Genomic DNA, 24297 nt, shown 5'->3' on the forward strand with positions numbered 1-24297 from the left:
TCTGGGAAAACCGCTGGCCAACAAGCCACGAGACATTGTTGTGCGTTTCTGGAAGTATGCCGAGATGGAAAATGTGCTTGCCTTATCTAGACAGAAGAAGGACTTATAATTTCATGAAAACACTGTTACTATCTACCAGGACCTCTCAGCGTATACTTTACAACAAAGACGAAACATGAGACCCATCTTGGAGATCCTGGGAAAGCATAATATTAAATATCGGTGGGCGTTCCTGTTCTCTCTCTGCTTCACCATAGCGGGACAACTCCATAAGGTCCGCACTGTGGAAGCGGCTCGACAACGGTTACAAATGGCAAGGTTGATGGAAAGGGAGACAGAGCCTTCTCCCACAACAACAACCGCAGCAACACGGGACAAAGTGCGACAGTGGCAACAGGTCTTCAATAAAGCGAAGAAGCCCCGGTTGACTGCATCTAAATCTGCCACATGATTTCTGCTGAGACTGAATGAACATATATAACTGGTAGTGTCTTGCAAGTACATCAGTGTAAGCATATGGGAGACAAAAAGGGAGAGATGCATTTGTTATCTGTGTAAAGCAAAAGAGGTGAGGGGTTCAGGGGGGCCGGTTGGTGGGTTATAGATGGGTTTGCCGACTTGGCTGGAGGTGAGAGGCAGGAGAGATACTTGTTTTTGGATCCCCCCTTGTCTTTCTTTGCCAGTAGGGAGTTTCTGGGAAGGGGAAGGGGGATGAGGGGGGCAAAGGTGGGGGGTTTGTGGAGTACATTATTCAGGGACAGCGATCATGCTTTGGGCCTGGTCTAGGTCGATACCAACCTAATGACACATAATTTACATATTGTAACCCTTAACGTAAAGGGCCTTAACGCCCAGAGAAAGCGCCAATTAGTGTGGCAGGAACTTCTGAGATTGAAACCACAGGTCATAATGCTACAAGAAACACATTTGAAAAGGGCCCATGAAACTCTGTTTTGGCACCACCACTATTCAAAAATCTATTTTGCATCCGATGTCTCTAATAAGAAATAAAGAGGGGTGGCCCTACTTTTTCATAATAACCTCTCTCTGCAGGTCCAGCAGGTGAAACGGGACCCAAAAGGGCGGTATGTCTTGATCAGAGGTACTATAGAAAAGGGAAGTTACATTCGGATCAATTTATGGCCCCAACACGGAGCAACATTCCTTCTTCCAGTTTCTTAAGCGAAAATTGATGGAAATGATAGGAGGCTCTGTGATTTTAGGAGGCGACTTCAATGCCACCTTGCAACCAGATTTAGACCGATCTGGCTCTCCCACAAGGAACGACAGGGTAATTGCTAAGCATTTTACCACTTTTGTGGAGGACGTGGGGCTCTGTGATTCCTGGAGGGACAACCACACCGGAGAACGTGACTACTCCTTTTACTCCCAAGCTCATCAGACGTATTCCCGAATAGACTATATTCTTATAGATAAACTGCTAGGAAATCAAATTGGGAGAGCTCAGATTGGAAATATCACCTTCTCTGATCACGCTCCATGTATGCTACAGTGAGATAGTCACCTGACAGAGAAAAGGGGAGGTACCTGGACTTTCAATAATATGATATTAAAACAAGAAGAGGCCTGTGCTGAATATGTGAAGGTACTTGAGGAATATTTGTCATTTAACTTGAATTCAGGCCTGTCAGTAGCGGTGGTCTGGGATGCGCTTAAGGCAGTATCCCGAGGCCACTTCAGGGCGGTGTCGGGGTGATTTAAACGGAAAAGAGATAGCGAACTGACTCAGTTGAGGAGCCAGATTAGGGAACTAGAACTAAAACATAAAAGCACAGGCTGTCTTAAACATTACCGAGCCTTGCAAGCTAAGAGGGTACAATTAGATGCTTTGCTAAGCCAGGAATTAGATTTCCTTAATGAAAAGTTAAAGCTTCATAATTATACTAAGAAAAATAAGATTAGTAGACAGCTAGCGCTTAAACTGTGAAAGCTTAGAGTAGAGCGTACCATTTTTTGTATTAAGGGGCAACAAGGAGAGAGTCTCCGACAGTCGCAAGAGATTAGAAACTGATTTAGCCAGTATTATGCTGCATTATACTCCAAGGATGGCTCGATACAGGAAGGAGATGTTCGGTCATATTTAGAGAAAATATACCTGCCAAGTATTTCCCTAGATCACAGGGAAATGCTTGACGCTCCTATAGAGGCAAAGGAAGTGCTAAATGCTATTAAATCCTTAAAAACTGGCAAAGCGCCTGGGCTAGATGGCTATACAAGTGAATTTTGTAAAACTTTTGCCCCATATCTGGCACCTCTGTTAGCGGAAGTGTTAAATTCTATACGAACAGGAAAAAGTATGCCAGAAACTATGCAAGAGGCATGGATTGCCGTAATCCCTAAGCCCAAAAAAGATGTGACCGAATGTTCTTCTTACCGGCCAATCTCGATATTAAACGTCGATGTGCGTATACTGGCAAAAATGTTGGCCACCAGGTTAACTACAGTTCTGCCATCTATCATTCACCCAGACCAAGTGGGATTCATTACAAATAGGCAAGCCTCTGATAACATTAGGCGAACAATAGATGTTATGTATGCTGCACAGCAAATAAATTTACCCTATTGCTTGTTAAGTATTGATGCCGAAAAGGCATTTGATAGGGTGCATTGGCCCTTGCTATACCAGACAATGCAACATCTTGGATTCGGCACTAATTTTATGGGTTGGATAGAGGAATTTTATACTAGACCTAGAGCATGTCTAAAGATCAACGGACAGGTCTCCCCTTTCTTTGATTTACAAAGAGGAACACACCAGGGGTGCCCACTATCACCTCTTCTGTTTGCTATGGTGATGGAACCCCTGGCGTGGGCCATTAGAAACGATCCGGGAATTACCGGAGTGAAGGTAGGGGAATGGGAGTCCAAAGTAGCACTATTTGCAGATGATGTCCTATTGACAATCACATCTCCTCTAGACTCCCTTCCAAAGCTATTTCAGACTCTGGAGGCCTACAGAAAGGTTTCCGGTTTCAAAATTAATTATACCAAGATGGAAGCATTGGCACAAGGTGTGGAAGCGCAAATTTACCAGACGTGTCAGCAGCTTTTCCCCTTGAGATGGGTGACTGATGGCATCCGATATCTGGGAGTTTTCCTCATTAGTAATATGCAGTGCCTAAGTGAGGTGAATTATACTCCCTTAGTGACTGAACTTAAGGCAGATTTAGATAGGTGGGAACCTCTTGGTTTGTCTTGGTTCGGCAGGATAGCCACAGTAAAAATGAACATTTTGCCACGTCTATTATACCTCTTTCAATCGATACCACTGCCAATAGGAGAACATTTGCTTCAGCGCATGCAGAGTCGGTTAACAAAGTTTATTTGGAAAGGGAATAAGCCGAGAATTCATTCCAATGAGACCTATATGGCCCGCAAATCTAAAGGAGGATTGGGAGTCCCCTACTTAGAATTCTATCACACGGCAGCCCAAGTTAAAGCGGCGGCAGAATGGTTCCAGGAAACCCCTCATAAGCTTTGGATAAGGGCAGAACAGTGCCTACTTCGCAGTCCATTAAAATTAGGACATATGCTATGGCTAACACCTAAACATAGGCAGCTGAGGGTGGGGGTGAGTCCTGTTATTCACTTTACACTCTCGTGTTGGGATAAAATGGAACGTAGAAGGAAAGTGTATAACTCTAGGCTGTCCCCAATAGCATACAATCTAAATTTTCCTCTGGGATGCAGACCCTCAACCTTTACTAGGTGGGCACAGAATGGTCTTGACCTTTGGGGACAATTATTGAGTGGAGAGAGATTTGTCACGTTCTCAGAATTAGCCGAAACTTATAACCTCCCTCGGAGAGATCAATACGCATGCACGCAATTAATGCATTTTCTACAATCCCCGGGATTAAGAGCTAATCTGTTTGGAGAAGTCACATTCTTAGAAGAATTATGTGTAAGAGAACAGGGAACTAGAGGTCTAATTTCCTTGCTGTATGGATATTTGAGAGATCAATTCCCGCAGAACTCCAGACATTGGGACCAGTGGGAAAAGGAACTGGGAGTAAAATATATAGAGGCGGAGTGGCAGAGATTTGAAAGAGGCTCAGTTTGGATTTCCCCAGCGATAAACATTCAGGAGAATGTTGCGAAAATAATATATCGTTGGTATCTGACCCCAGTACGATTGCATCATATGTTTAGTACAGTGTCCCAGATGTGCTGGAGACAATGTGGTCAATTAGGCACCATGGGCCACATATGGTGGACATGCAGAAAGGTGGGAGCATTTTGGAGGGATATCCAGGGGAGGGTGCAACATTGGGTAGGAGTTGATATACCATGGGACCCCGCAGTGTACTTATTTCATAAAAATATTTTGGGACTTAAAGAAGAGGGCTTGACTCTAGCGAAACATTGTTTTTGTGCAGGCAGACTGATAATTGCACAGGCTTGGAAGCAACGTAACAGTCCTTCAATAATTAAGTGGAAAACTCTGCTTGGAAATATTGCAGAAAAAGAGAAATTATTAGCAAAGGAACGCAAACAATTGGCAAAATGGGGAAGAATATGGGCTCCTCTAGGTATGGGATCATAGACGGGGTTGCTGTTACTATTCGACTGCTGAATAAATGTGATATTGTCTTTTGCTGGGTAATGTACTGGGTAGGATGGGTGGGATATTTTCTATAATTAGGCTTGGTTTGATATTTTGTACTATGATAGGGATAAATCTAACGGGGGAAAATGGGAACAAAAAGTGAAGTCCAGACATATGCTGTCATTAGCAGTGAACCTTGTAAGTTGAATATGGTTTTGTGTGAAATGAAGAGATTGACATTTTCTTAACGATGTTGCTGTAGTTTTCAATTGTTGTACAGGGATCTTTCATTTTTCAATAAAGACTTCTTCTAAATAAACAATTAAACAAATGGAACCTCAAATCCATGTCTTAGGACATGTTTGTTTAGTTTGGTGATTGGCGTACTCCACGTTAGGTGTTAGTAAGGAACAGGAGGAGGTTTTTTAAGTCGCTCGTTTTTCTCACTTAGAGTGAGTTTTTTTGAGCGATTGGTTTTCCTCATCTTCTGTCCCTTACGGAACCTATGATAATAAATGGACCCCTATGTTGGTAGTGGTAGTTCTGTATTGAAAGTTTCGCTACCGGGGGATTTAAGGTTCCGTTTGTTTAATTGTTTAATTGTCATTATAAGGTGGAAAGCGCCCGCAAACTAATTGTGCAAACAATCTGGCATTTATACACTTCCTATGATATCATACTGCTACAGAGAGACCTATGGGTACCCTCTCTTCCCAATGGCATGAAATGGCTAGAGCTGAACCTACAACACATCATACAGGGACTATCACAGACTATCACATAAGTGCATAATTTGCATTCTTGTGTTAGTTTTCCACACATTCATTCACAAAGAGATGTCATCCTCAGAACATTTAAGCACTAGGGTCCATTCAGTTTGCACTCTTTTAAAGAAGGGTGGGAGGTAAATGAAATCTACTGAGATGGAAGAGTAGGCTGTTTCTCCTCTTGAAGAGGAGAATGAGATGAGTCTTGTTGAGTTATGATCATATGATATTGGGCCATTCATTGCTTCAGCACAAGTTCTGATATATATAGAAAGTTGGTTTAAGTTAGGGTTGGATTACGGTAAATTTCTACAGAGTATAAAGATCTGGATTATCCCAGAAGTAGGGGTAGATTAATGATAAATAGTGGGGCTGGGAGATCTGGGAGAGATGTAGGTGAGGTAGGGATTCTAGAAACATAGAAACATGACGGCAGATAAAGGCCATAGGACCCATCCAGTCTGCCCATCCTCTGTAACCCCTAATTCTTCCTGTTCCTAAGCAATCCCAAATGCTTATCCCATGCCTTTTTAAACTCCGGAACAGTCATCGACTCCACCACCTCCACCGAGAGGCCATTCCACACCTCCACCACCCTTTCTGTGAAATAATACTTCCTCAGGTTGCTCCTAAGCCTATTCCCTCTCAACTTTGTCGTATGCCACCTCATTCCAGAGCTCTCCTTCATTTGAAAAAGGCTGTCTTCCTGTACATAAATGTCTTTGAGATATTTAAACATTTCTATCATGTCTCCTCTCGCCCTCCTCTCTTCCAGCGTATACATGTTGAGGTTCATAAGCCTGTCCCTATAATTTTTGCATTCAATACCGCTTACTAATTTCATAGCCGCCCTCTGGACCGACTCCATCCTGTTTATATCTTTCCTTAGGTGCGGTCTCCAGAACTGCATGCAGTACTCCAAATGAGACCTCACCAGAGACTTATACAACGGCACTATCACCTCCTTTTTCCTGCTGGTCATGCCTCTCTTTATGCACTCAAGCATCCTTCTGGCTTTGGCCATCACTTTTTCTACCTGTTTGAAAGCTTTAAGGTCGTCAGACACAATCACCCCCAAGTCCCACTCTTCCTTCACACACTGAAGCACTATACCCCCTATACTGTACTGTTCCCTCGGATTTTTGCGACCCAAGTGCATGACCCTGCATTTTTTGGGATTAAACCTTAGTTGCCAAATATCGGTCCATTCCTCTAGCTTCGCTAGGTCCTTCCTCAAGTCATTCACACTCTCCAGGGTGTCCACTCTGTTGCAGAGACAAACCTTACCAGTCAGCCCTTCCGCAATATCGCTGACAATCCCTGCGTTACTCCACTGACGACCTTCTTTTCTTCAGAGCAAGCTCCATTTACCACCACCCTCTGTTTCCTACCATTCAACCAATTTTTTTACCCAATCAGTTACTCTAGGTCCCACACTGAGGGCACTCAATTTATTTATCAGTCGCCTGTAAGGAACTGTGTCAAAGGCTTTGCTGAAATCCAAGTATACCACATCAAGCGCCCATCCCACATCCAACTGTTTGGTCACCCAGTCGAAGAAGACAGTCAGATTCGTCTGACACTACCTGCCACTAGTGAAGCCATGCTGCCTTGGGTCCCGCATTCCATGTAGTTCAAGAAATGTCACAATCCTCTTTAGAAGCGTTTCCATTAGCTTACTCACCACCGAGGTCAGACTGACAGGTCTGTAATTCCCTACCTCCTCCTTACTTCCACTCTTGTGCAAAGGAACCACATCCGCCCTTCTCCAGTCCACCGGGACCACTCCAGTTTCTATGGAAGCATTGAAGAGGTCCGTCAGCGGAGCCAACAGAACTTTTCCAAGTTCCTTAAGCACCCTCGGGTGTATCCCATCAGGCCCCATCGCTCTGTCTATTTTTACTTTGGCAAGCCCCTCACGAACACTGTCCTCCGTAAATGGGTCTTGGTCTACCATACATCCATCCCCTTTAGCCTTTGTTTTCTGCAGCCCTACCCCCGTTTTTTCATTCGTGAACACAGAGCTAAAATAATCGTTAAGCAGTTCGGCTTTATCCTTATCAACTTCCACATATTTCTCTCCCTCAGCTTTGAGCCTCACAGTGCTATTATGGCACTTCCTCTTGTCACTTACATATCTGAAAAAGGTCTTGTCCCCCAATTTTACCTTTATTTGCCGCTTTGCTTTCCTGATAGCTTTTCCAGCTTCTCTTCGCTTATTTAGGTATTCTCGCCTGTCTTCATCTTTCTGAGTCTTCTTATAACGAGCAAAGGCTAGCCTCCTTTCCCTTATCTTTTCAGCTACTACATTCAAGTACCAGAGAGGCCTTCTTTTACTCTTACTTTTATGTAATTTTCTAACATAAAAGTTAGTTGCCTTTAATATAGCTCCTTTCAGTTTTGTCCATTGCTGTTCTACATCCTTCAGCTGTTCCCATCCCGCTAACTGTTCCTTGAGAAATTCCCCCATCTCGGCAAAGTTAGTTCCTTTGAAATCCAGGACCTTCAATCTCGAGTGAACCCTCTCTTCTGTTTTAATATTGAACCATACCATACGATGATCACTAGATGCCAAATGGACCGCCATCTTGACGTCAGAAACGTACTCTCCATTCATAAGCACCAGATTCTCCATCAGATAATGCAATGGGCAGGGTTGTATGTTTTTAAACTGGGTTTTAATTGTTACAGTTTTGTTATGCAGTTTGTGTATGTAATTTTTAAATTGCATAGATAAAACATTAGCTTTTATTATAGTATATAAATTCTTTTACATACGTACATATATAAAAAGCACTTCCAAAAAACCGCAGTACTCCCACCCTTTTCTCCTTTAGAGGAGATGCTGTATGTTCTCACCCCATGCCTCCTAACAGCCTTAGATAAGTAAACTTTCACATGCTATAAATTAGTATAGTGTTTCACATCACCCTCCCTACTCAACTGTTCCTCTGTCCACTTCCTGCTGTGAATTGAAGCTGGTAATTCTAGGAGGCAAATGTTGGCCATTCCTGACATATTAATAATCACAAGACAAGCTTCTGTGGGGGCTCCAGTCCTCTCACAACATTGGAGGGTGTTTCATCCCCCTCCCCTACTACAGCCCAAAAGGCTAAATAAGCTCCTTGCTGTTAATTTTTAAAGAAGCTGTTTATGTTAATGACTTTTCTTCTTTTTCATGAACAGCAAAGTCATCTGCGGACTTGCCTAATGCTGGCACCCAACACTTGACTTTTTGTTTACTTTTGTTTCTTGTACTTGTCCAAACATGTTTAAAAGGGAATTATCTTCCAATGTTTTGGTTCATGTGTACAAGAACAGTCCTCCTGTCGTATGATTAACCAATAAGTTTGGAATAAACTGGTCGCAGGCCAGTTTCTAATAGCAAAGTTAACCCATTTCTAATCATCATGGAATACATTTCCATTTATTTTGAAAGTGGCTTCAAATGCACTGTTAATCAGTTTGTTTAGTCAATATATATCAAATGTGTTAAATACAGATAACAGCAAGAACAGTAGAGGTAGATGGGTGAATAACAAAGTGGATTGATAGAGAGATAGAACTTTTTACCTATGTAATCTATCCAGCTTGAGTAGGATAATGTACATAAGAACATAAGATAGCCATACTGGATCAGGCCAACAGTCCATCTAGCCCATGGTAACATATGTTGGCATGGTCCATCCAGTCTGCCCAACAAGGTGGCCGATTGAATCTGGCACTCTGCACAGGATCCACTTCTCCATGATTAAACACATGCATACTTAATCTCTTTCTCTCTTTGCCAATTTTGGGGCACAGACCATAGAAGTCTGCCCAGCACTGGTCCTCCTTCTCAGCAACTGGACTTACCCAGTATCCTGCTTCCAACAGTGGCCTATCCAGGTCACAAGTACCTGGCAGGATCCCAAAGAGTTTCTGAATATTTTTACAGCGCTGTCATCGCTGCTTGCAGTTCTAAGATGAGTAACCGCTATTTTTTGTATTATTCATGTTTTGGTATTTTGAATAAAGCTTGGGATATAGCAATGGATAAAGTAAAGTAAAAATATATAAAAACTGAATTGAGCACCGTTGACTTGGAGGCACATGATTGATGAATTGAAAAGGAGCTTAGATCTGAAATAGCTGGGGCTATAAGAGATCCCATAGCTCAATGTAAATTTTATCTGATGCCTCTTCGTGTCTCGGTACATAAGTACAGAAGTACATGTAAGTACATAAGTATTGCCATACTGGGACAGACCGAAGCCCGGCATCCTGTTTCCAACAGTGGCCAATCCAGGTTACAAATACCTGGCAAGATCCCAAAAAAGTACAACACATTTTATGCTGCTTATCCTAGAAATAAGCAGTGGATTTTCCCCAAGTCCATTTTAATAGTGGTCTATGGACTTTTCCTTTAGGAAGCCATGCAAACCTTTTTAAAATCCTGCTAAGCTAACTGCTTTTACTATATTATCTGGCAACAAATTCCAAGTTTAATTACATGTTTGGTGAAGAAACATTTTCTCTATTTTGTTTTAAATTTACTACTTTGTAGCTTCATTGCATGCCTACTAGTCCTAGTATTTTTGGAAAGAGTAAAAAAGTGATTCACATCTACCCATTCCACTCCACTCATTAATTTATAGATCCCTATCATGTCTCTCCTCAGCCATCTTTTCTCCAAATTGAAGAGGCCTAGCTGCTTTAGCCTTTCCTCATAGGGAAGTCATTCCATCCCCTTTATCATTTTCATTGCCCTTCTCTGTACCTTTTCTAATTCCACTATATCTTTTTTGAGATGTGGTCACCAGAATTGAACACAGTATTCAAGGTGCAGTCACACCATGGAGCGATAGAAAGGCATTATAACATCTTCATTTTTGTTTTCCATTCATTATCTAATAATACATAACATTCTATTTGCTTTCTTAGCTGCTGCTGCTGCACACTGAGCAGAGGGTTTCAACGTATCATCAACGATGACATCTAGATCCCTTTCCTGGTCAGTGACTCCTAATGTGGAACCTTGCATTACGTAGCTATAATTTGGGTTCCTCTTTCCCACATGCATCACTTTGCACTTGCTCATATTAAACATCATCTGCTACTTAGATGCCCAGTCTCATAAGGTCCTCTTGTAACTTTTCACAATCCTCTTGCAATTTAACAAACAACTTTGAATAACTTTGTGTCATCAGCAAATTTAATTACCTTAAAAAGCAGCGGTCCCAATACTGACCCTTGGGGAATCCCACTATCTATCCTCCATAGGAATACTGACCATTTAACCCTACTCTCTGATCTCTATCTTTTAACCAGTTTTTAATCCACAATAGGACACTACCTCCTATCCTATGTCTGTCGAATTTCCTCAGGAGTCTTTCATGGGGTACTTTGTCAAACGCCTTTTGAAAATCCAGATACACAATATTGAATGGCTCACTTTTATCCACATGTTTGTTCACCCCTTCAAAGAAATGTAATAGATTGGTGAGGCAAGATTTCCCTTCAGTAAATCCATGTTGGCTATCCAGCTCATAATCGAAAGTGATCGCCGGCCATTTCCCGACACAAATCGGGAGATGGCCGGCGATCTTGGAAAAGCGGCAAAATCGGTATAATCGAAAGCTGCTTTTTTTGACAGCATCGCCGCTTTCCCGTCACCTCGCTGGCGAAAGTTCAAAGGGGCGTGTCGGCGGTGAAGCGAAGGCGGGACATGGGCGGGTATGGGCGTGGCTACCAGATAGCTGGCTTTCACCGATAACGGACAAAAAAAAACAGCGTTAAGCAGTATTTCGCCGGGTTTACTTGGTCCTTTTATTTTAACGACCAAGCCTCAAAAAGGTGCCCCAACTCACCAAATGACCACTGGAGGGAATGGGGGATGACCTCCCCATACTCCCCCAGTGGTCACCAACCCCTTCCCATACTAAACAAATAAAAATAAAAACCCTTTTTGCCAGCCTGTATGCCAGCCTCAAATGCCGTACCCACCTCTATGACAGCAGAATGTGTTCTATCCTCTGACAGCCTTTCCCGGGTTATGATTTGGCTCTTGGGTGAGTGTGACACCTTTTCTGTTAGGTGCACTTCAGAGTCACATCAGCAATGCATTGTGGTGGGTGTAGGGTAGTGGGCTCTACTCCCATGGTGCTTTTCCCCCTGCTAACTGGGTCAGTGTGCCCTGTTGTGTTTCCTGTAGTCCATGAGGTAGTGGCCATTTTTGTAAGGCAGTTTTAAATCCCTTTCATGTGTTACCCACATTAGAGAACTTAGTTCTTACCTTGAATGTGGCTGAAAGAGGGCATTGTACACCATTCTACCAGCTCTGACCTATTGTGGGGCACAAACTCTGATCTGCAGTTAACTGTGATTAAACGTGCTTATTCAAATAAAGGACTTTTTCAAAGAGATTAGTCTTCAGGTGTGAACTGCTGTGCCAAGGTTATACAGCAGCAACAAGTCCTAGAGGCCTGCGTGTATGAAGGTCCCTGGAGCACTTTTAGTGGGTACCACAATGCACTTAAGGCAGGCGGACCCAGGCCCATCCCCCCCCCCTACCTGTAACACTTGTGCTGGTAATGGGAGCCCTCCAAAACCCACTGTACCCACATGTAGTTGCCCCCTTCACCCCTAAGAGCTATGGTAGTGTTGTACATTTGTGGGTAGTGGGATTTTTTTTTGGGGGGGGGGCTCAGCACCCAAAGTAAGGGAGCTATGCATGTGGGAGGTTTTTCTGAAGTCTACCACACTGACTTCTAGGGTGTCCTAAAAACACCCAGCTCGGAAACGTCCCAGTCCAAGCCATTTGGTCGTGGGAGGGGCCAGGATTCGTAGTACACTCTCCCCCCTGACATGCTAGGACACCAACTGGGCACCCTAGAGGTCAGTGCGGTGGACTTCAGATCAGTGCACTACAAATGCTGGCTCCTCCCATGACCAAATGCCTTGGATGTCGCCGGGTTGGAGATGGCTGGCATTTTTTTCCATTATCGCTGAAAAACAAAAACGGCCATCTCAAACCTGGCGACATCCAAGGCATTTAGCCGGGCTAAACCGTATTATCGAACAAAAAGATGGCCGGCCATTTTTTTCAATAATACGGTTCCGGACAGTTATAGCACTGCCGCCAAAATAGATCGCCGACGATCTATTTGGCCAGCGACGTTCGATTATGCCCCTCCACGTCTCATTAATCCATGCTTTTGATAATGCTCCTGTAATTTTGCTCTTTAAATAGTCTCTACCATTTTGCCCAGCAGCGATGTCAGGCTCACCGGTCTATTTCCCAGATCTCCTCTAGAACATTTTTTTAAATTGGTGTTACATTGGCCACCCTCAATTTTCTGGTACCATGCTTGATTTTAAAGATAAATTACATATTACTAACAATAGTTCCGCAAGTTCATTTTTCAATTCTATCATTACTCTGGGATGAATACCATCTGGTCCAGGAGATTTGCTACTCTTCAATTTGTCAAATTGAGCCATTGCATCCTCCAGGTTTGTACATATTTCATTCAGTTTTTCTGACTCGTCTGGCACCTGTATCTCTCCCAAATCTTCCTCGGTGAAGACCGAAGCAAAGAATTCATTTAATCTCTCCGCTATGGCTTTGTCTTCTCTGATTGCCCCTTTTACCTCTCAGTCATCTAGCAGTCCAACTGATTCTTTTGCTGGCTTCTTGCTTTTAATATAGAATTTTTTACTATGTGTTTTTCCCTCCATCACAATCTTTTTTTTCGGAGTCCCTCTTTGCCTTCCTCATCAGTGCTTTGCATTTGACTTGACATTCCTTATGCTGTTTCTTATTATTTTCAGTCAGTTCCTTCTTCCATTTTCTGAAGGATTTTTTTTTTTTTTAGCTCTAATAGCTTCCTTCACCTCACTTTTTAACCATGCCGACTGTCATTTGGTTTTCCTTCTTACTTTTTTAATACATGGAAATCAAACCCATTCCTCCACTTGAAAGTTCACAGCATTATCCCTGAGTCAGATCCAAGTTCTTTTTAATGATTATTTACTTAAAATGATTAGGAAGAACAGGAAAGACTGTTCTGAGCCAATATCATAACATCAGAATTTCTTTGTTTTCCAATCATGTCAGGTCCTGAGTAAATCTGAGAGACACTGGAAAACTCATTCTACTGCACACAAGTGAAAACAGCCATTTCATTAGTCCTGAAAGACAATTATTATCAATACCTAATTGAGGGGCCTTTTACTAAGCCGCGGTAGGCTCTACGCACATGTAGCGTGCACCCAAATTAGACTACCGCCAGGCCAGCATGCCCTCCTGGTGTTAATTTCAGATTTGACATGCACCCATAATGCATGGATGAATTATTTGTTTATTTCCTCCTACGTATACCAGTTCTGGCTGTAATCGGCATTTGGTGTGCACGACCGGTCACCGCTCATGTAGCCTTTACCGCTAGATCAATGGATGGTGTTAAGGGCTCAGGCCAGTTTTGAGCATGCGCTGGTTTCATTTTTACTGCAGGCCCTTTTCCCATCCCATTAAAACAGTTTTTGTTTTATAGATGTGGTAAAAACTGGCCCAGCGTGCGCTCAATACAAGTACCTACACTACCGCAGGCCACATTTTACTGCTGCTTAGGAAAAGATCCCCTGAATGGATATCCATAACCAATCTGCTGTATGAACATCATCTCGCTGCAGATGCAGGGGATCTGATATAATAATACACTGAAAACAAATATAGTTTTGGTTTGGGCTGTATCAGCATTAAGTTAGAATCCTTCCCAATTGCTTTTATATCACTTTTATGTGTATGATATTTACAGTGCATTTTTTCTAGCGAAAAAGGTGCCGGTACTCAAATGCCAGGCCACCCTTCAGGGGTGGGGTTATCACTTAGGGACCCACCCTAGAGCAGCCAGACCCCCTGCAACCAGTCACAGAATCTATGATAAAACAGAATTGGTGTGTAGAGCCTGAGCTCTTTCTTTAAAACTTGGGGACCATGGGTCAATTTTACCCCCAAGTACCCCCTCAAAAAAGCTCTGGATATTCATTATTATTTCATTAGTTTCATTCCTTTATGGTAAGCCTTGGGTTTCTTGAGGATGCTGGGACACAGAACAGAATCCCATAAGACTCTGATCAGACAAGAGATAGCAGTCATGCAGTACTTCAACGTGTTTTTTATGGAAGGATATTTTATTTTATGTAGCAGGAGGTAACCTAGGTTTATATCTATTGATATCTATTGATTATAAAAATGGATATTTTTTTCAGTTGGCGGAATGTTAACACCTGCCGTAGAGAATGAATTTTAGAATGATTGTTCCAAATTGGGACAACTCATGTTTCAGATTTCCTTGGTCTCCTCAGAATGGTTCTTGTGGACTGCCAGAGTCATTTAAGCAAACTAGGGATTTAGCCACTTGGCCTGCAAATGCAAAAGCATAAGCTAAATCCAAATCATATATACATGCAACCCCCCCCCCCTCCCTCCCCCCCATTAGGTTTTGGCTGTAGAAACACAACATGGTAGTGCTTAGTATTCAGTACCATGGACAGAGATGTCAGAAGACATGGAGGGGCATAATCGAACGGGGCGTCCGAGTTTTCCTGAGGACGTCCTCGCAGGACGTCCCCGTGAAGGGGCAGGAAAACCCGTATTATCGAAACAAGATGGGCGGCCATCTTTTGTTTCGATAATTCGGTCAGGGACGCCCAAATATCAACATTTAGGTTGACCTTAGAGATGGTCGGCCCGGATTTTCGGCGAAAATGGAAACTGAGGACACCCATCTCAGAAACGACCAGATCCAAGCCATTTGGTCATGGGAGGAGCCAGCATTCGTAGCGCACTGGTCCCCTTCACATGCCAGGACACCAACCAGGCACCCTAGGAGGCACTGCAGTGGACATCAGAAAAAGCTCCCAGGTGCATAGCTCCCTTACCTTGTTTGCTGAACCCCCCAACCCCACTCCCCACAACTGTACACCACTACCATAGCCCTTAGGGATGAAGGGGGGCACTTACATGTGGGTACAGTGGGTTTGTGGTGGGTTTTGGAGGGCTCACATTTACCACCACAAGTATAGCAGGTAGGGGGGATGGACCTGGGTCCGCCTGCCTGAAGTGCACTGTAGTACCCATTAAAACTGCTCCAGGGACCTGCATACTGCTGTCATGGTGATGGGTATGATATTTGAGGCTGGCATAGAGGCTGGAAAAATATTTAATTTTTTTTTTTTTAGGGTGGGAGGGGGTTAGTGACCACTGGGCGAGTAAGGGGAGGCCATCCCCAATTCCGTCCAGTGGTCATCTTGTCATTTAGGGCACATTTTTGTGGTATGGTTGTAAAAAAAAAAAGGACCAAGTAAAGTCGGCCAAGTGTTCGTTAGGGACACCCTTCTTTTTTCCATTATCGGCCGAGGATGCCCATGTGTTAAGCACGCCCCAGTCCATCCTTTGCTATGTTTCCGACATGCCCCCGTGAACTTTGCTTATCCCCATGATGGAAAGCAGTTGAGTATGCCCAAAATCGGCTTTCGATTATGCCGATTTGGGCGACCCTGGGAGAAGGACGCCCATCTCTCGATTTGTGTCGAAAGATGGGCGCCCTTCTCTTTCAAAAATAAGCCTGAGAGTGAACTACAGATGCAGAAGAGTCTTTTATATGAAGTAACCTAAATCTGTACAACCTTTGCCTGTTGTCCCTAGAACCACTCTCTAATTCCTTTGTCCCTGGGTTTCAGTCTCAATCAGTGCAAGCACATCAACATCTAGATATGCACAGAAAGGGTAATCTTATTTAAAAAATGCCTAGACAGAAAAGGCACAGAGGAGGTGATTTAGGAAGCCTCTTACACCAAGAAAAGGAGCTTTTCTGAAACTGCATTGTTGTATATGAGTGTTTAAGTATGTGTGCTAAAAATTACACCTGTATTTATATGTGTTTTGCAAGTAGGTGTTCCTAGGAGCAGAGGTGGGACAGAGTTGTCATGTCTGCACATAGTTTATAAAATATGAGTACACATGTATAGATGACATAGTAGATGACATAGTAGATGACGGCAGAAAAAGACCTGCACGGTCCATCCAGTCTGCCCAACAAGATAACTATTATTTGCTGCTTTTTGTGTATACCCTACTTTGATTTGTACCTGTGCTCTTCAGGGCACAGACCGTATACGTCTGCCCAGCACTATCCCTGCCTCCCAACCACCTGCCCCTCCTCCCAACCACCGGCTCTGGCACAGACCGTATAAGTCTGCCCAGCACTATCCTCACCTCCCAACCACCAGTCCCGCTACCCACCACCGGCTCTGGCACAGACCATACAAGTCTGTCCAGCACTATCCCCACCTCCCAACCACCAGCCCCGCCTCCCGATCTTGACTAAGCTCCTGAGGATCCATTCCTTCGGCACAGGATTCCTTTATGCTTATCCCACGCATGTTTGAATTCCGTTACCGTTCTCATTTCCACCACCTCCCGCGGGAGGGCATTCCAAGCATCCACTACTCTCTCCGTGAAAAAATACTTCCTGACATTTTTCTTGAGTCTGCCCCCCTTCAATCTCATTTCATGTCCTCTCGTTCTACCACCTTCCCATCTCCGGAAAAGGTTCGTTTGCGGATTAATACCTTTCAAATATTTGAACGTCTGTATCATATCACCCCTGTTTCTCCTTTCCTCCAGAGTATACATGTATAGAATACATGCATACATTTACACCTGCTTCGGAGCAGATGTGCATTTGTTCATGTGAATTTGTGCACTATTGGGGCTGCTTCTGAGAGCCTAATTATAAAGGCACATCAGGGCCTATGCTAACTTTGTAAAATGACCCCCAATTAACTGCAAATAATCTATGCTAAGGGTATTTTAACTGAAGCAGCACACCAAGTCAGTATCCCAAAGCAATAATAAACATTACCATGTGCCTCAGCGGTGTAAAACTCACTGAAGACCAACTTTGAACCACAGTGAGATTTACACCACCAACCTCTTCTATGGCATTACAGGAAGATATTTATGTGCATTTTACTAATTATTGCAATTCTCAAAAGTATCATAAATAGTTAATTGCTTTATCTATCTATCTATCTATCTAAACTTTATTTTTAACCAGCTATATTTTAATACAATCTAAGCGGGGATCAAAAAACATACATAATAAGATCTGAAACAACAAACAATAAATAAGTGCCAGCTTAACCAGTAATACACCGACTGCTGAATCTAAGCAGGGAACATGAGTCATGTCGGATTATGTCCCCAACCCAGCAATGGAATATTAACTCAGATGAGTACTTAATTTAAAACTTTATATATATATATATATATAAGAAAAGCAATTAACTGTTTATGCAAAATTCACATAAATATCTTCCTGTGATGGCAATGAAGAGGTTGGTGGTGTAAATCTCACTGTGGTTGAAAGCTGGTCTTCAATGAGTTACATCGCTGAGGCACACGGTAATGTTTATTATTGCTTTATAAAATAAGCACCATCCACATAGAAATGGAGCTCTTCTAAAACTGGTTGTGCCTATTTAATAAAAGCTATTAGCATATTTAATTCATATAGCAGTGTACAATGTATAAATCAGAATATGAAAATATCCTTGATAGTAGGATCTGTTGGATTTTTATAAAAGCAACAGAGATACCTATGTGCCTGTATGAAATAGTCCACCAGAAAGCTATCACGGGAGTAACTTTACATATGTATATGCTGGTAAGAATTGGCATTTATGCATGCATCCTGCTTCTGCTCCACCTCTTCTCTTCTCCTGGGAAGGCCTGTATTTATATTACACATGAGTAGGTGTTACGTTTTCCTAGCACCCTCTTTTATGCATGCATATACTAGTGCACTTTTATGAGTACCTCCTTCTAAAATGCTGTAAATCACTTACAAAATTACCCCCAAAGAGGCCAAGCAGGTATAAAGCAAAGCATGTAATTTGTATAAACCAGTTGTCTGAAATTTGCCCTCCCTCAGTGTGAGAACACGCACATGCGTTACATGACAACACATATACTTGTAGCTGCACTGAGACAAGGCATTGCTAGGGAAGTTTAGAAATAAAGTGTACATGCAGATTTCACTTTCAAATCTTCACATCTACTTTTCGAGCAAAATTCTACCTGCAGACAAAAGCAGGAGCAAGGGACCATATGTACTATGCACTCAATGGCGGTTTTCAAAGGGAAAGTATACAGGTACTTAAGGGGCCCTTTTACTAAGCCGCGTAAGTGCATATGCACGTCCTATGCGCATCAGTTTTGAACTACTGCCCGGCTACCACGTGGCCCGGGTGGTAATTTCATTTTTGACGCGTGTCTGCTACACGCTTCGGAAAATATTTTAATTTTCCGGTTTATGGTGCTAACCGGGCAGTAATTGTCATTGTGCACGTACTGATGATTGCCTCATGCTTAACTTGTAAGACCTTACCACTAAGTCACTGGGTGGCGGTAAGGGTTCAGGCCCAAAATGGACACGCGCCAATTTTCATTTTGCCACACATCCATTTTCAGCCAAAAAAAGACCTTTTTTGCAGGTGTGCTGAAAATGGACCTGCGCATGTCCAATACAGACATCTACACCAGCGCAGGCCATTTTTCAGCACACCTTAGTAAAAGGACCTCTAAGTTTTGAAAATTGGTGCAGAATTCACAGGTTAAAAGTACACGCAGCCTTTGCCCCACTGCAGCTAGTTTGAAAATTGCTTCCAAAGGTGAACATGCACTGACGTTTGGGTTTATCTAGTAACTTAAGTATTGTATTTTTCATCCCTTCTAATTAAGTCAGCATTCATTTTAGAGATTTTTTTTCAAAACAGCTTTCTCCTGCTCCTTTGGGCATTCAACTAACTCAGAATCTGCCCCAGCAGGGGTATGACACAGTGATCTTTCATTCATAGTCACCCAGAGTTTCCCCATCTAGATTTTTATTCCTACTCCCTCTCCCATTCAGCCCAGCCATCACACTGACAGCCAGCCTTCTGGTTGAGAAATAGAGAACGCAGCTCCCTCTGCTACTTGACATGCTTCACTTGGCCAGTAGGCAGTGCTCTTGAAGGATGTCTGAGTTTCCCTCCTGGGGTCTGTCAATGGTGCCTCCATAGTATCCTCAGTCATTTTGTGAGAGTTTTACAGATGACCTAAAGCAACTAACCTATGCATGTATGCAGCTGCAGCCAAATTGCCTTTCTAGAGTCACCATAATGAGCCATTGTACAGTAAATTTCCCAGGCAAATTTCTCTACAGACTTCCAGCAGTTTCACACAAAGCTATATAGGTCTGGAACCCTGTTGAGGAAGTGGGAGTACTTCTGCCCCTCCACAATAACATATGCATTCCTTCCCCAAATCCTAGGCCAGCCTCTGACCTTGTAAGGGCTAGTCAATTATGAATTTCAGATCAGGAAATTGCCTGGACTCGGCCCACTGAGCAGTAGTGCATTGGGGATCTATTTTCATTCCTGTCACTGGAGCTCAGTCTCTGATAGCCATTTGAATGGTGTGATACTGTAGTGAGAAGATAAAACATATGGGTCCAAAATGTTTGTTTTTCTCCATTTCACTCCCTTATGGGAAGAATAGTGATGCGTCAGTTCATGGGAGCTTGTCTTTCCAGAAAGCATTGCTACAGCAACTGCATGCAGATTGCTACCCAGTTGTATTATTCAGAATGTAAAAAGTGTCACTGAAAAAAAGGTCAAGAAAATCTGAGGAAAATTCATTTGCTGCCAATGAATTGCAAAGTCTAGAAGTCATATTGATACTTTAGAAAACCAGGTTCTTTGTAAGGCGTAATACATTTTGGGGGACCGGCAGTTCTGATAGCCTTTGATATTCACAATACACATGGGCATGTATGTACATGTCACAGCCAGGTCTAATCAAGGGGAACACCAGGAACTGGGGCCATGTACCTTCACCTATTCCCCTACCCTTTGGGTTCAGTCTTCTGGTACTCAGAAGCTATCAGGACTTGAAGCACAGGGTCTCAAAGAGAAAGGAGTGGACACACATGTTACCACACATCCCACCCTAGACATGTTAATCGTCCATTTATCTTTTTTCTCCCTCCTCTTGCACCCTAATCTGAACATATATATCTGCTTAAGTTATCTAAGCCAACTCAACTTGTATTTGTATATCTGATTAATTTAATGTATGCCACTTCGACTCAGATGTGTGTGGGATATAAATCCAATAAAGTAAAGTAAAGACATCAGGTGGAAGAGGAGGAGGAGGAGGCAGGAGAGATTCCAATCAGAGAATAAATCCAAGATGACAGGCAGAGGTCAAAGCAGGCAGCATAGGTTCATTAGCGATAGATTAGCCAAAGTCAACCACCAGGGATCAAAAGAGAACAAGCCACTCAGAGCTCCATAAAATATCTGAAAACAGAGAAAGCTGGTAGTCCTAGAGTATGTACCTCATATATATATATATATATATATATATATATATATATATATATATAGGGAAGTCTTCTATAAGGATAATTCAGCCCAAGCAATCTAGAAAAGGATCAATCAAGTAGTGCCACCTCATAGGGCAGAGATATACAGTAATATAAAAGCAGAAAGAGGCCTGAGCTCACCTCCAGTACAGGGGTCAAGTTTTGTTAGGTGTGTGATAGTACATCACAGCCAGTTTCTATAGGGAAACCACCAAAAGCAGCCCTTGTACTGTGCACCTGCTGTTTGTGTGAGTGGCTGGGTTGGGCAGGGTGCAAAATAACATCCATGGAGGTCATTTTCTTAAGGTTTTTATTATAAAATTGTGTGGTAATATACATTCATATAAGTGAGCATGGCAGCAAGATGGTATATATGTATGTTAGCTGGGTGTAGGTGTTTCTGGGGCATAAATTGGGAGAAACAGGGGAGGCGTTCCAAAGTACATGTATATTTTAATATAATGCATCAGTACATACTTAGAGTACATTCACACATTTACAATGTAGATGTCTGCAGTGGCTGGTTCTGGGTGCCCATTTTATAAAGGCACATAGGTGTCTATGTTGTCTTTATACCATAGGCTTCAAATAGGTGCAGTTTTGGACTTCTTACCTAGGTGCTCCATTACAAAATAAGGCCTATACTATGTGTGCTGTTTTACTGTCCCAACCTAATGCCTATGGAATGCTTTGTTCACTTAGCTAGTAGCACACATGCCAGGAAAGCCTACGCATACTGTTAGCCACATAAAGGAAGGCAATTTTAAACAAACCAGTGTCTAGGTAAATGTCTAATTATCTCTGTAAATGGCTTTAAATATGACCCTTAATCCATTAGAAGCTATAGTACATGAGTTTTTGAGATCCTGTAATCCCATTTCTTCAGATGTGAATGAAGAGAAGGGACTGGTGTGCTTGCCCAAGCTCCTTTGAATCAGATTTTTGGAATAATTCCTTGGTTATTGTGTAAATTGGTATTTGTTGTTTCTCTCATGACCCTGTTCCATTTCCTCACTTTTTTTGTTATTTGAAATATAATTAATATAACAATTTTAGAAAATACCAATAAAGGTTGTTCTCTAGTCTGATATGCTAGCCCTGGCAATTCCATTTGCTTTTAACCAGCAGAGAACAGTTAGGAAGGCCCATTACCGCTTAGTTATGTATTAATTTTGACAAGAGCAAACCTGACATGAAAGACCAAAAGGGAACACATTATTTGAACAGAGATATTTTATTTCACTCTCACATTTAGTTATATTACAGAGTAGAAAATGTCAGAGTTAAGACATGAGACAGGTATACAGGTAACAGTGATTTGGGTCCTAAAATTAAGGAATCTTTTCCAACTGCAATTGTGATCACTTGACCTGATGTGTATGAATTACATTTTCTTTTTCTCTGTTGACTTTTTGGTACTGTCCTCTATCTAGGCCGTGACATGGTAGGCTCCACCCTTCCGGGGTACCCTCCTCATATCCCGACCAGTGGCCAGGGCAACTACACCTCATCTGCAATAGCTGGCATGGTGGCAGGTAGGTCAACTGAAGGAGGCAAGCTTTTTTGGTAAGGTGGCAGGGGAGGGCAATGGTTAATTTGGCTCAGCCAGATTGGGATCTTCTTTCTCAGCTAGGGGAGCTGTTCCTTAAATCAGTGGTACAGTCATTGGCTTGGAGTTAAAAGTGCCTGAAGTGTGGAATAGTCTGGGGAAGAAGGACACAGTAGAGTACAGCCATCATATATTTCCAGCTGGAATTAGAAGCTTCATTTGCATTCTGACTTCGAAGGTATCTTTTGTACGGTGAGCATTGCTTGCCAATGCCAAGTTGATTCCATTCATCAGGCACTGAGTCTCGAGCCTAAAATTGTCCATTTGGAAACCCAGGGCAAAGATTCGTAAGTTCCAGTTTCCATATCTGTGGTTGGTGAATTTCCATGGACTATGTTAAGCCAGTTGGATACCACAATAAATATAATGGTGTTTACTAGGACTCTAAAAGCAGAAGTGATAATGCCATCAACAGAGCCTGTTTCTTCCATTAAATCAGGGCAAGATTCATGCTTTAAGATGAAAAAACTGCTTTGGAATTGACAGGTCATACTTGCTGAGGCTTGGATTACAGGGTGTTTCCCAAAAGGAGACCTGATGAAGAGTAGAAACTGAGTCCTATGTTGTCAGTATTACAGTCATTCTTAATTACACATGAACTTCCACAACAGTGGTGTAGGAAGGGGGGGGGGGGCGGGGGGGGGGGGGGGGGCGGTCCGCCCCGGGTGCACGCCGCTGGGGGTGTCGGCTCCGCGCTGGTGCACTGCCCTCTCTGCCCTGGAACAGGTTACTTCCTGTTCCGGGACAGAGAGAGCACTGAACCAGCGCGGAGCCGACACACCCCAGCAACATGCAGTCAGGGCGGATCGGCCCTCCCGCCCGTCCCTCGCCGCAGGTATGTGCTCCGGGGGGGGTGCGCTCCAGCGGGAGGAGGGTGCGCCGTGCTGCACCCAGGGGGGGGATGCGCAGCAGCGACCCGCCCCGGGTGTCAGCTCCCCTCGCTACGGCTCTATTCCACAATCACATAGCATCTGATGGCAGAAGAGGACCTTAAGGACTATCTAGTCTGCCCAACTGCCTTTGTATTTCAATATCATAGATCCTAGCTGATTTCTGACTTTCTCTTCCCTTTTTTACAGCTAAGACTCCTCTGTGCTTTTCCCAAGTTTTCTTGAATTCCATTTCTGATTTTAAATCCACCACCCACCCAGGGAGGAAGTTCCATGCATCTACCACCCTTTCTGTGACAAAATATTTTGTACTGTTTCTCAGTCTCACCCTTTTAATTCCCACATCATGATGTCATTTGAAAAAATGTTTCTTATTTTTCCTGCTAGACCAGTCCAGACACATAGGTTTATATTCCCCATTCAGCAGATGGAGACAGAAAACACAACTTTACAGTATCATTATCCTCACTACTGTATATCTGAGTGGCTCTAGCAAATGGTGGCAGCTTCTGGATTGGAGCAACAGGACTTCATTTCATCTCTGAAGGTTCAGACTATGGACAGTGCCCTTAGCACATCTGTGGCTATCCCAGGTTTTCTTGAATTCCAGTTCAGATTTTACCTCCACCACCAGCCCTGGGAGGCTGTTCCTATGTACCCACCATACTTTCTGTGAAGAAATACATTGTAATATTACTCAATCTTATCCCTTTGATTCTCATTTTATGGTCTCCTGTGAGAAATGGTTCCTTTTTGTGCATTTACACTCTTCTTTCTTGCCTCTCCTCTAAGGCCTAGATATTTGGATCATGTGTTTTTAAATCAAAGGACTTCTGATGCAGATTCTGCAACATTTTAGTGCCATTTCTGTGGATTACTTATACTCTATCTATACCCTTTTAGGAAGTCTAGGATCCAGAACTGGACCCTGTCAGGGTAAGTTTCCTATTAGGCACTGTTGTGTGCTCCGTCTTTCCAACAGGATGCTGTCACTCAACCAACTGCA

General features: G+C 43.0%; 1 protein-coding gene across 8 annotated transcripts in view; it reads left to right on the forward strand.

Moving 5' to 3' along the window:
* The window catches only part of PAX8 (paired box 8), a 144163-nt gene that overhangs the window by 97691 nt on the left and 22175 nt on the right, over positions 1-24297 (forward strand). For all 8 annotated transcript variants that reach the window (XM_030201694.1, XM_030201696.1, XM_030201699.1 and 5 more), the window contains one exon: positions 22226-22327. In XM_030201694.1, coding sequence (XP_030057554.1) covers positions 22226-22327 — 102 coding nt within the window. The remainder of the gene's footprint in view (positions 1-22225; positions 22328-24297) is intronic.

Source organism: Microcaecilia unicolor, chromosome 4 (genome assembly GCF_901765095.1).
Source record: "Microcaecilia unicolor chromosome 4, aMicUni1.1, whole genome shotgun sequence".
NCBI classification, from domain to species: domain Eukaryota; kingdom Metazoa; phylum Chordata; class Amphibia; order Gymnophiona; family Siphonopidae; genus Microcaecilia; species Microcaecilia unicolor.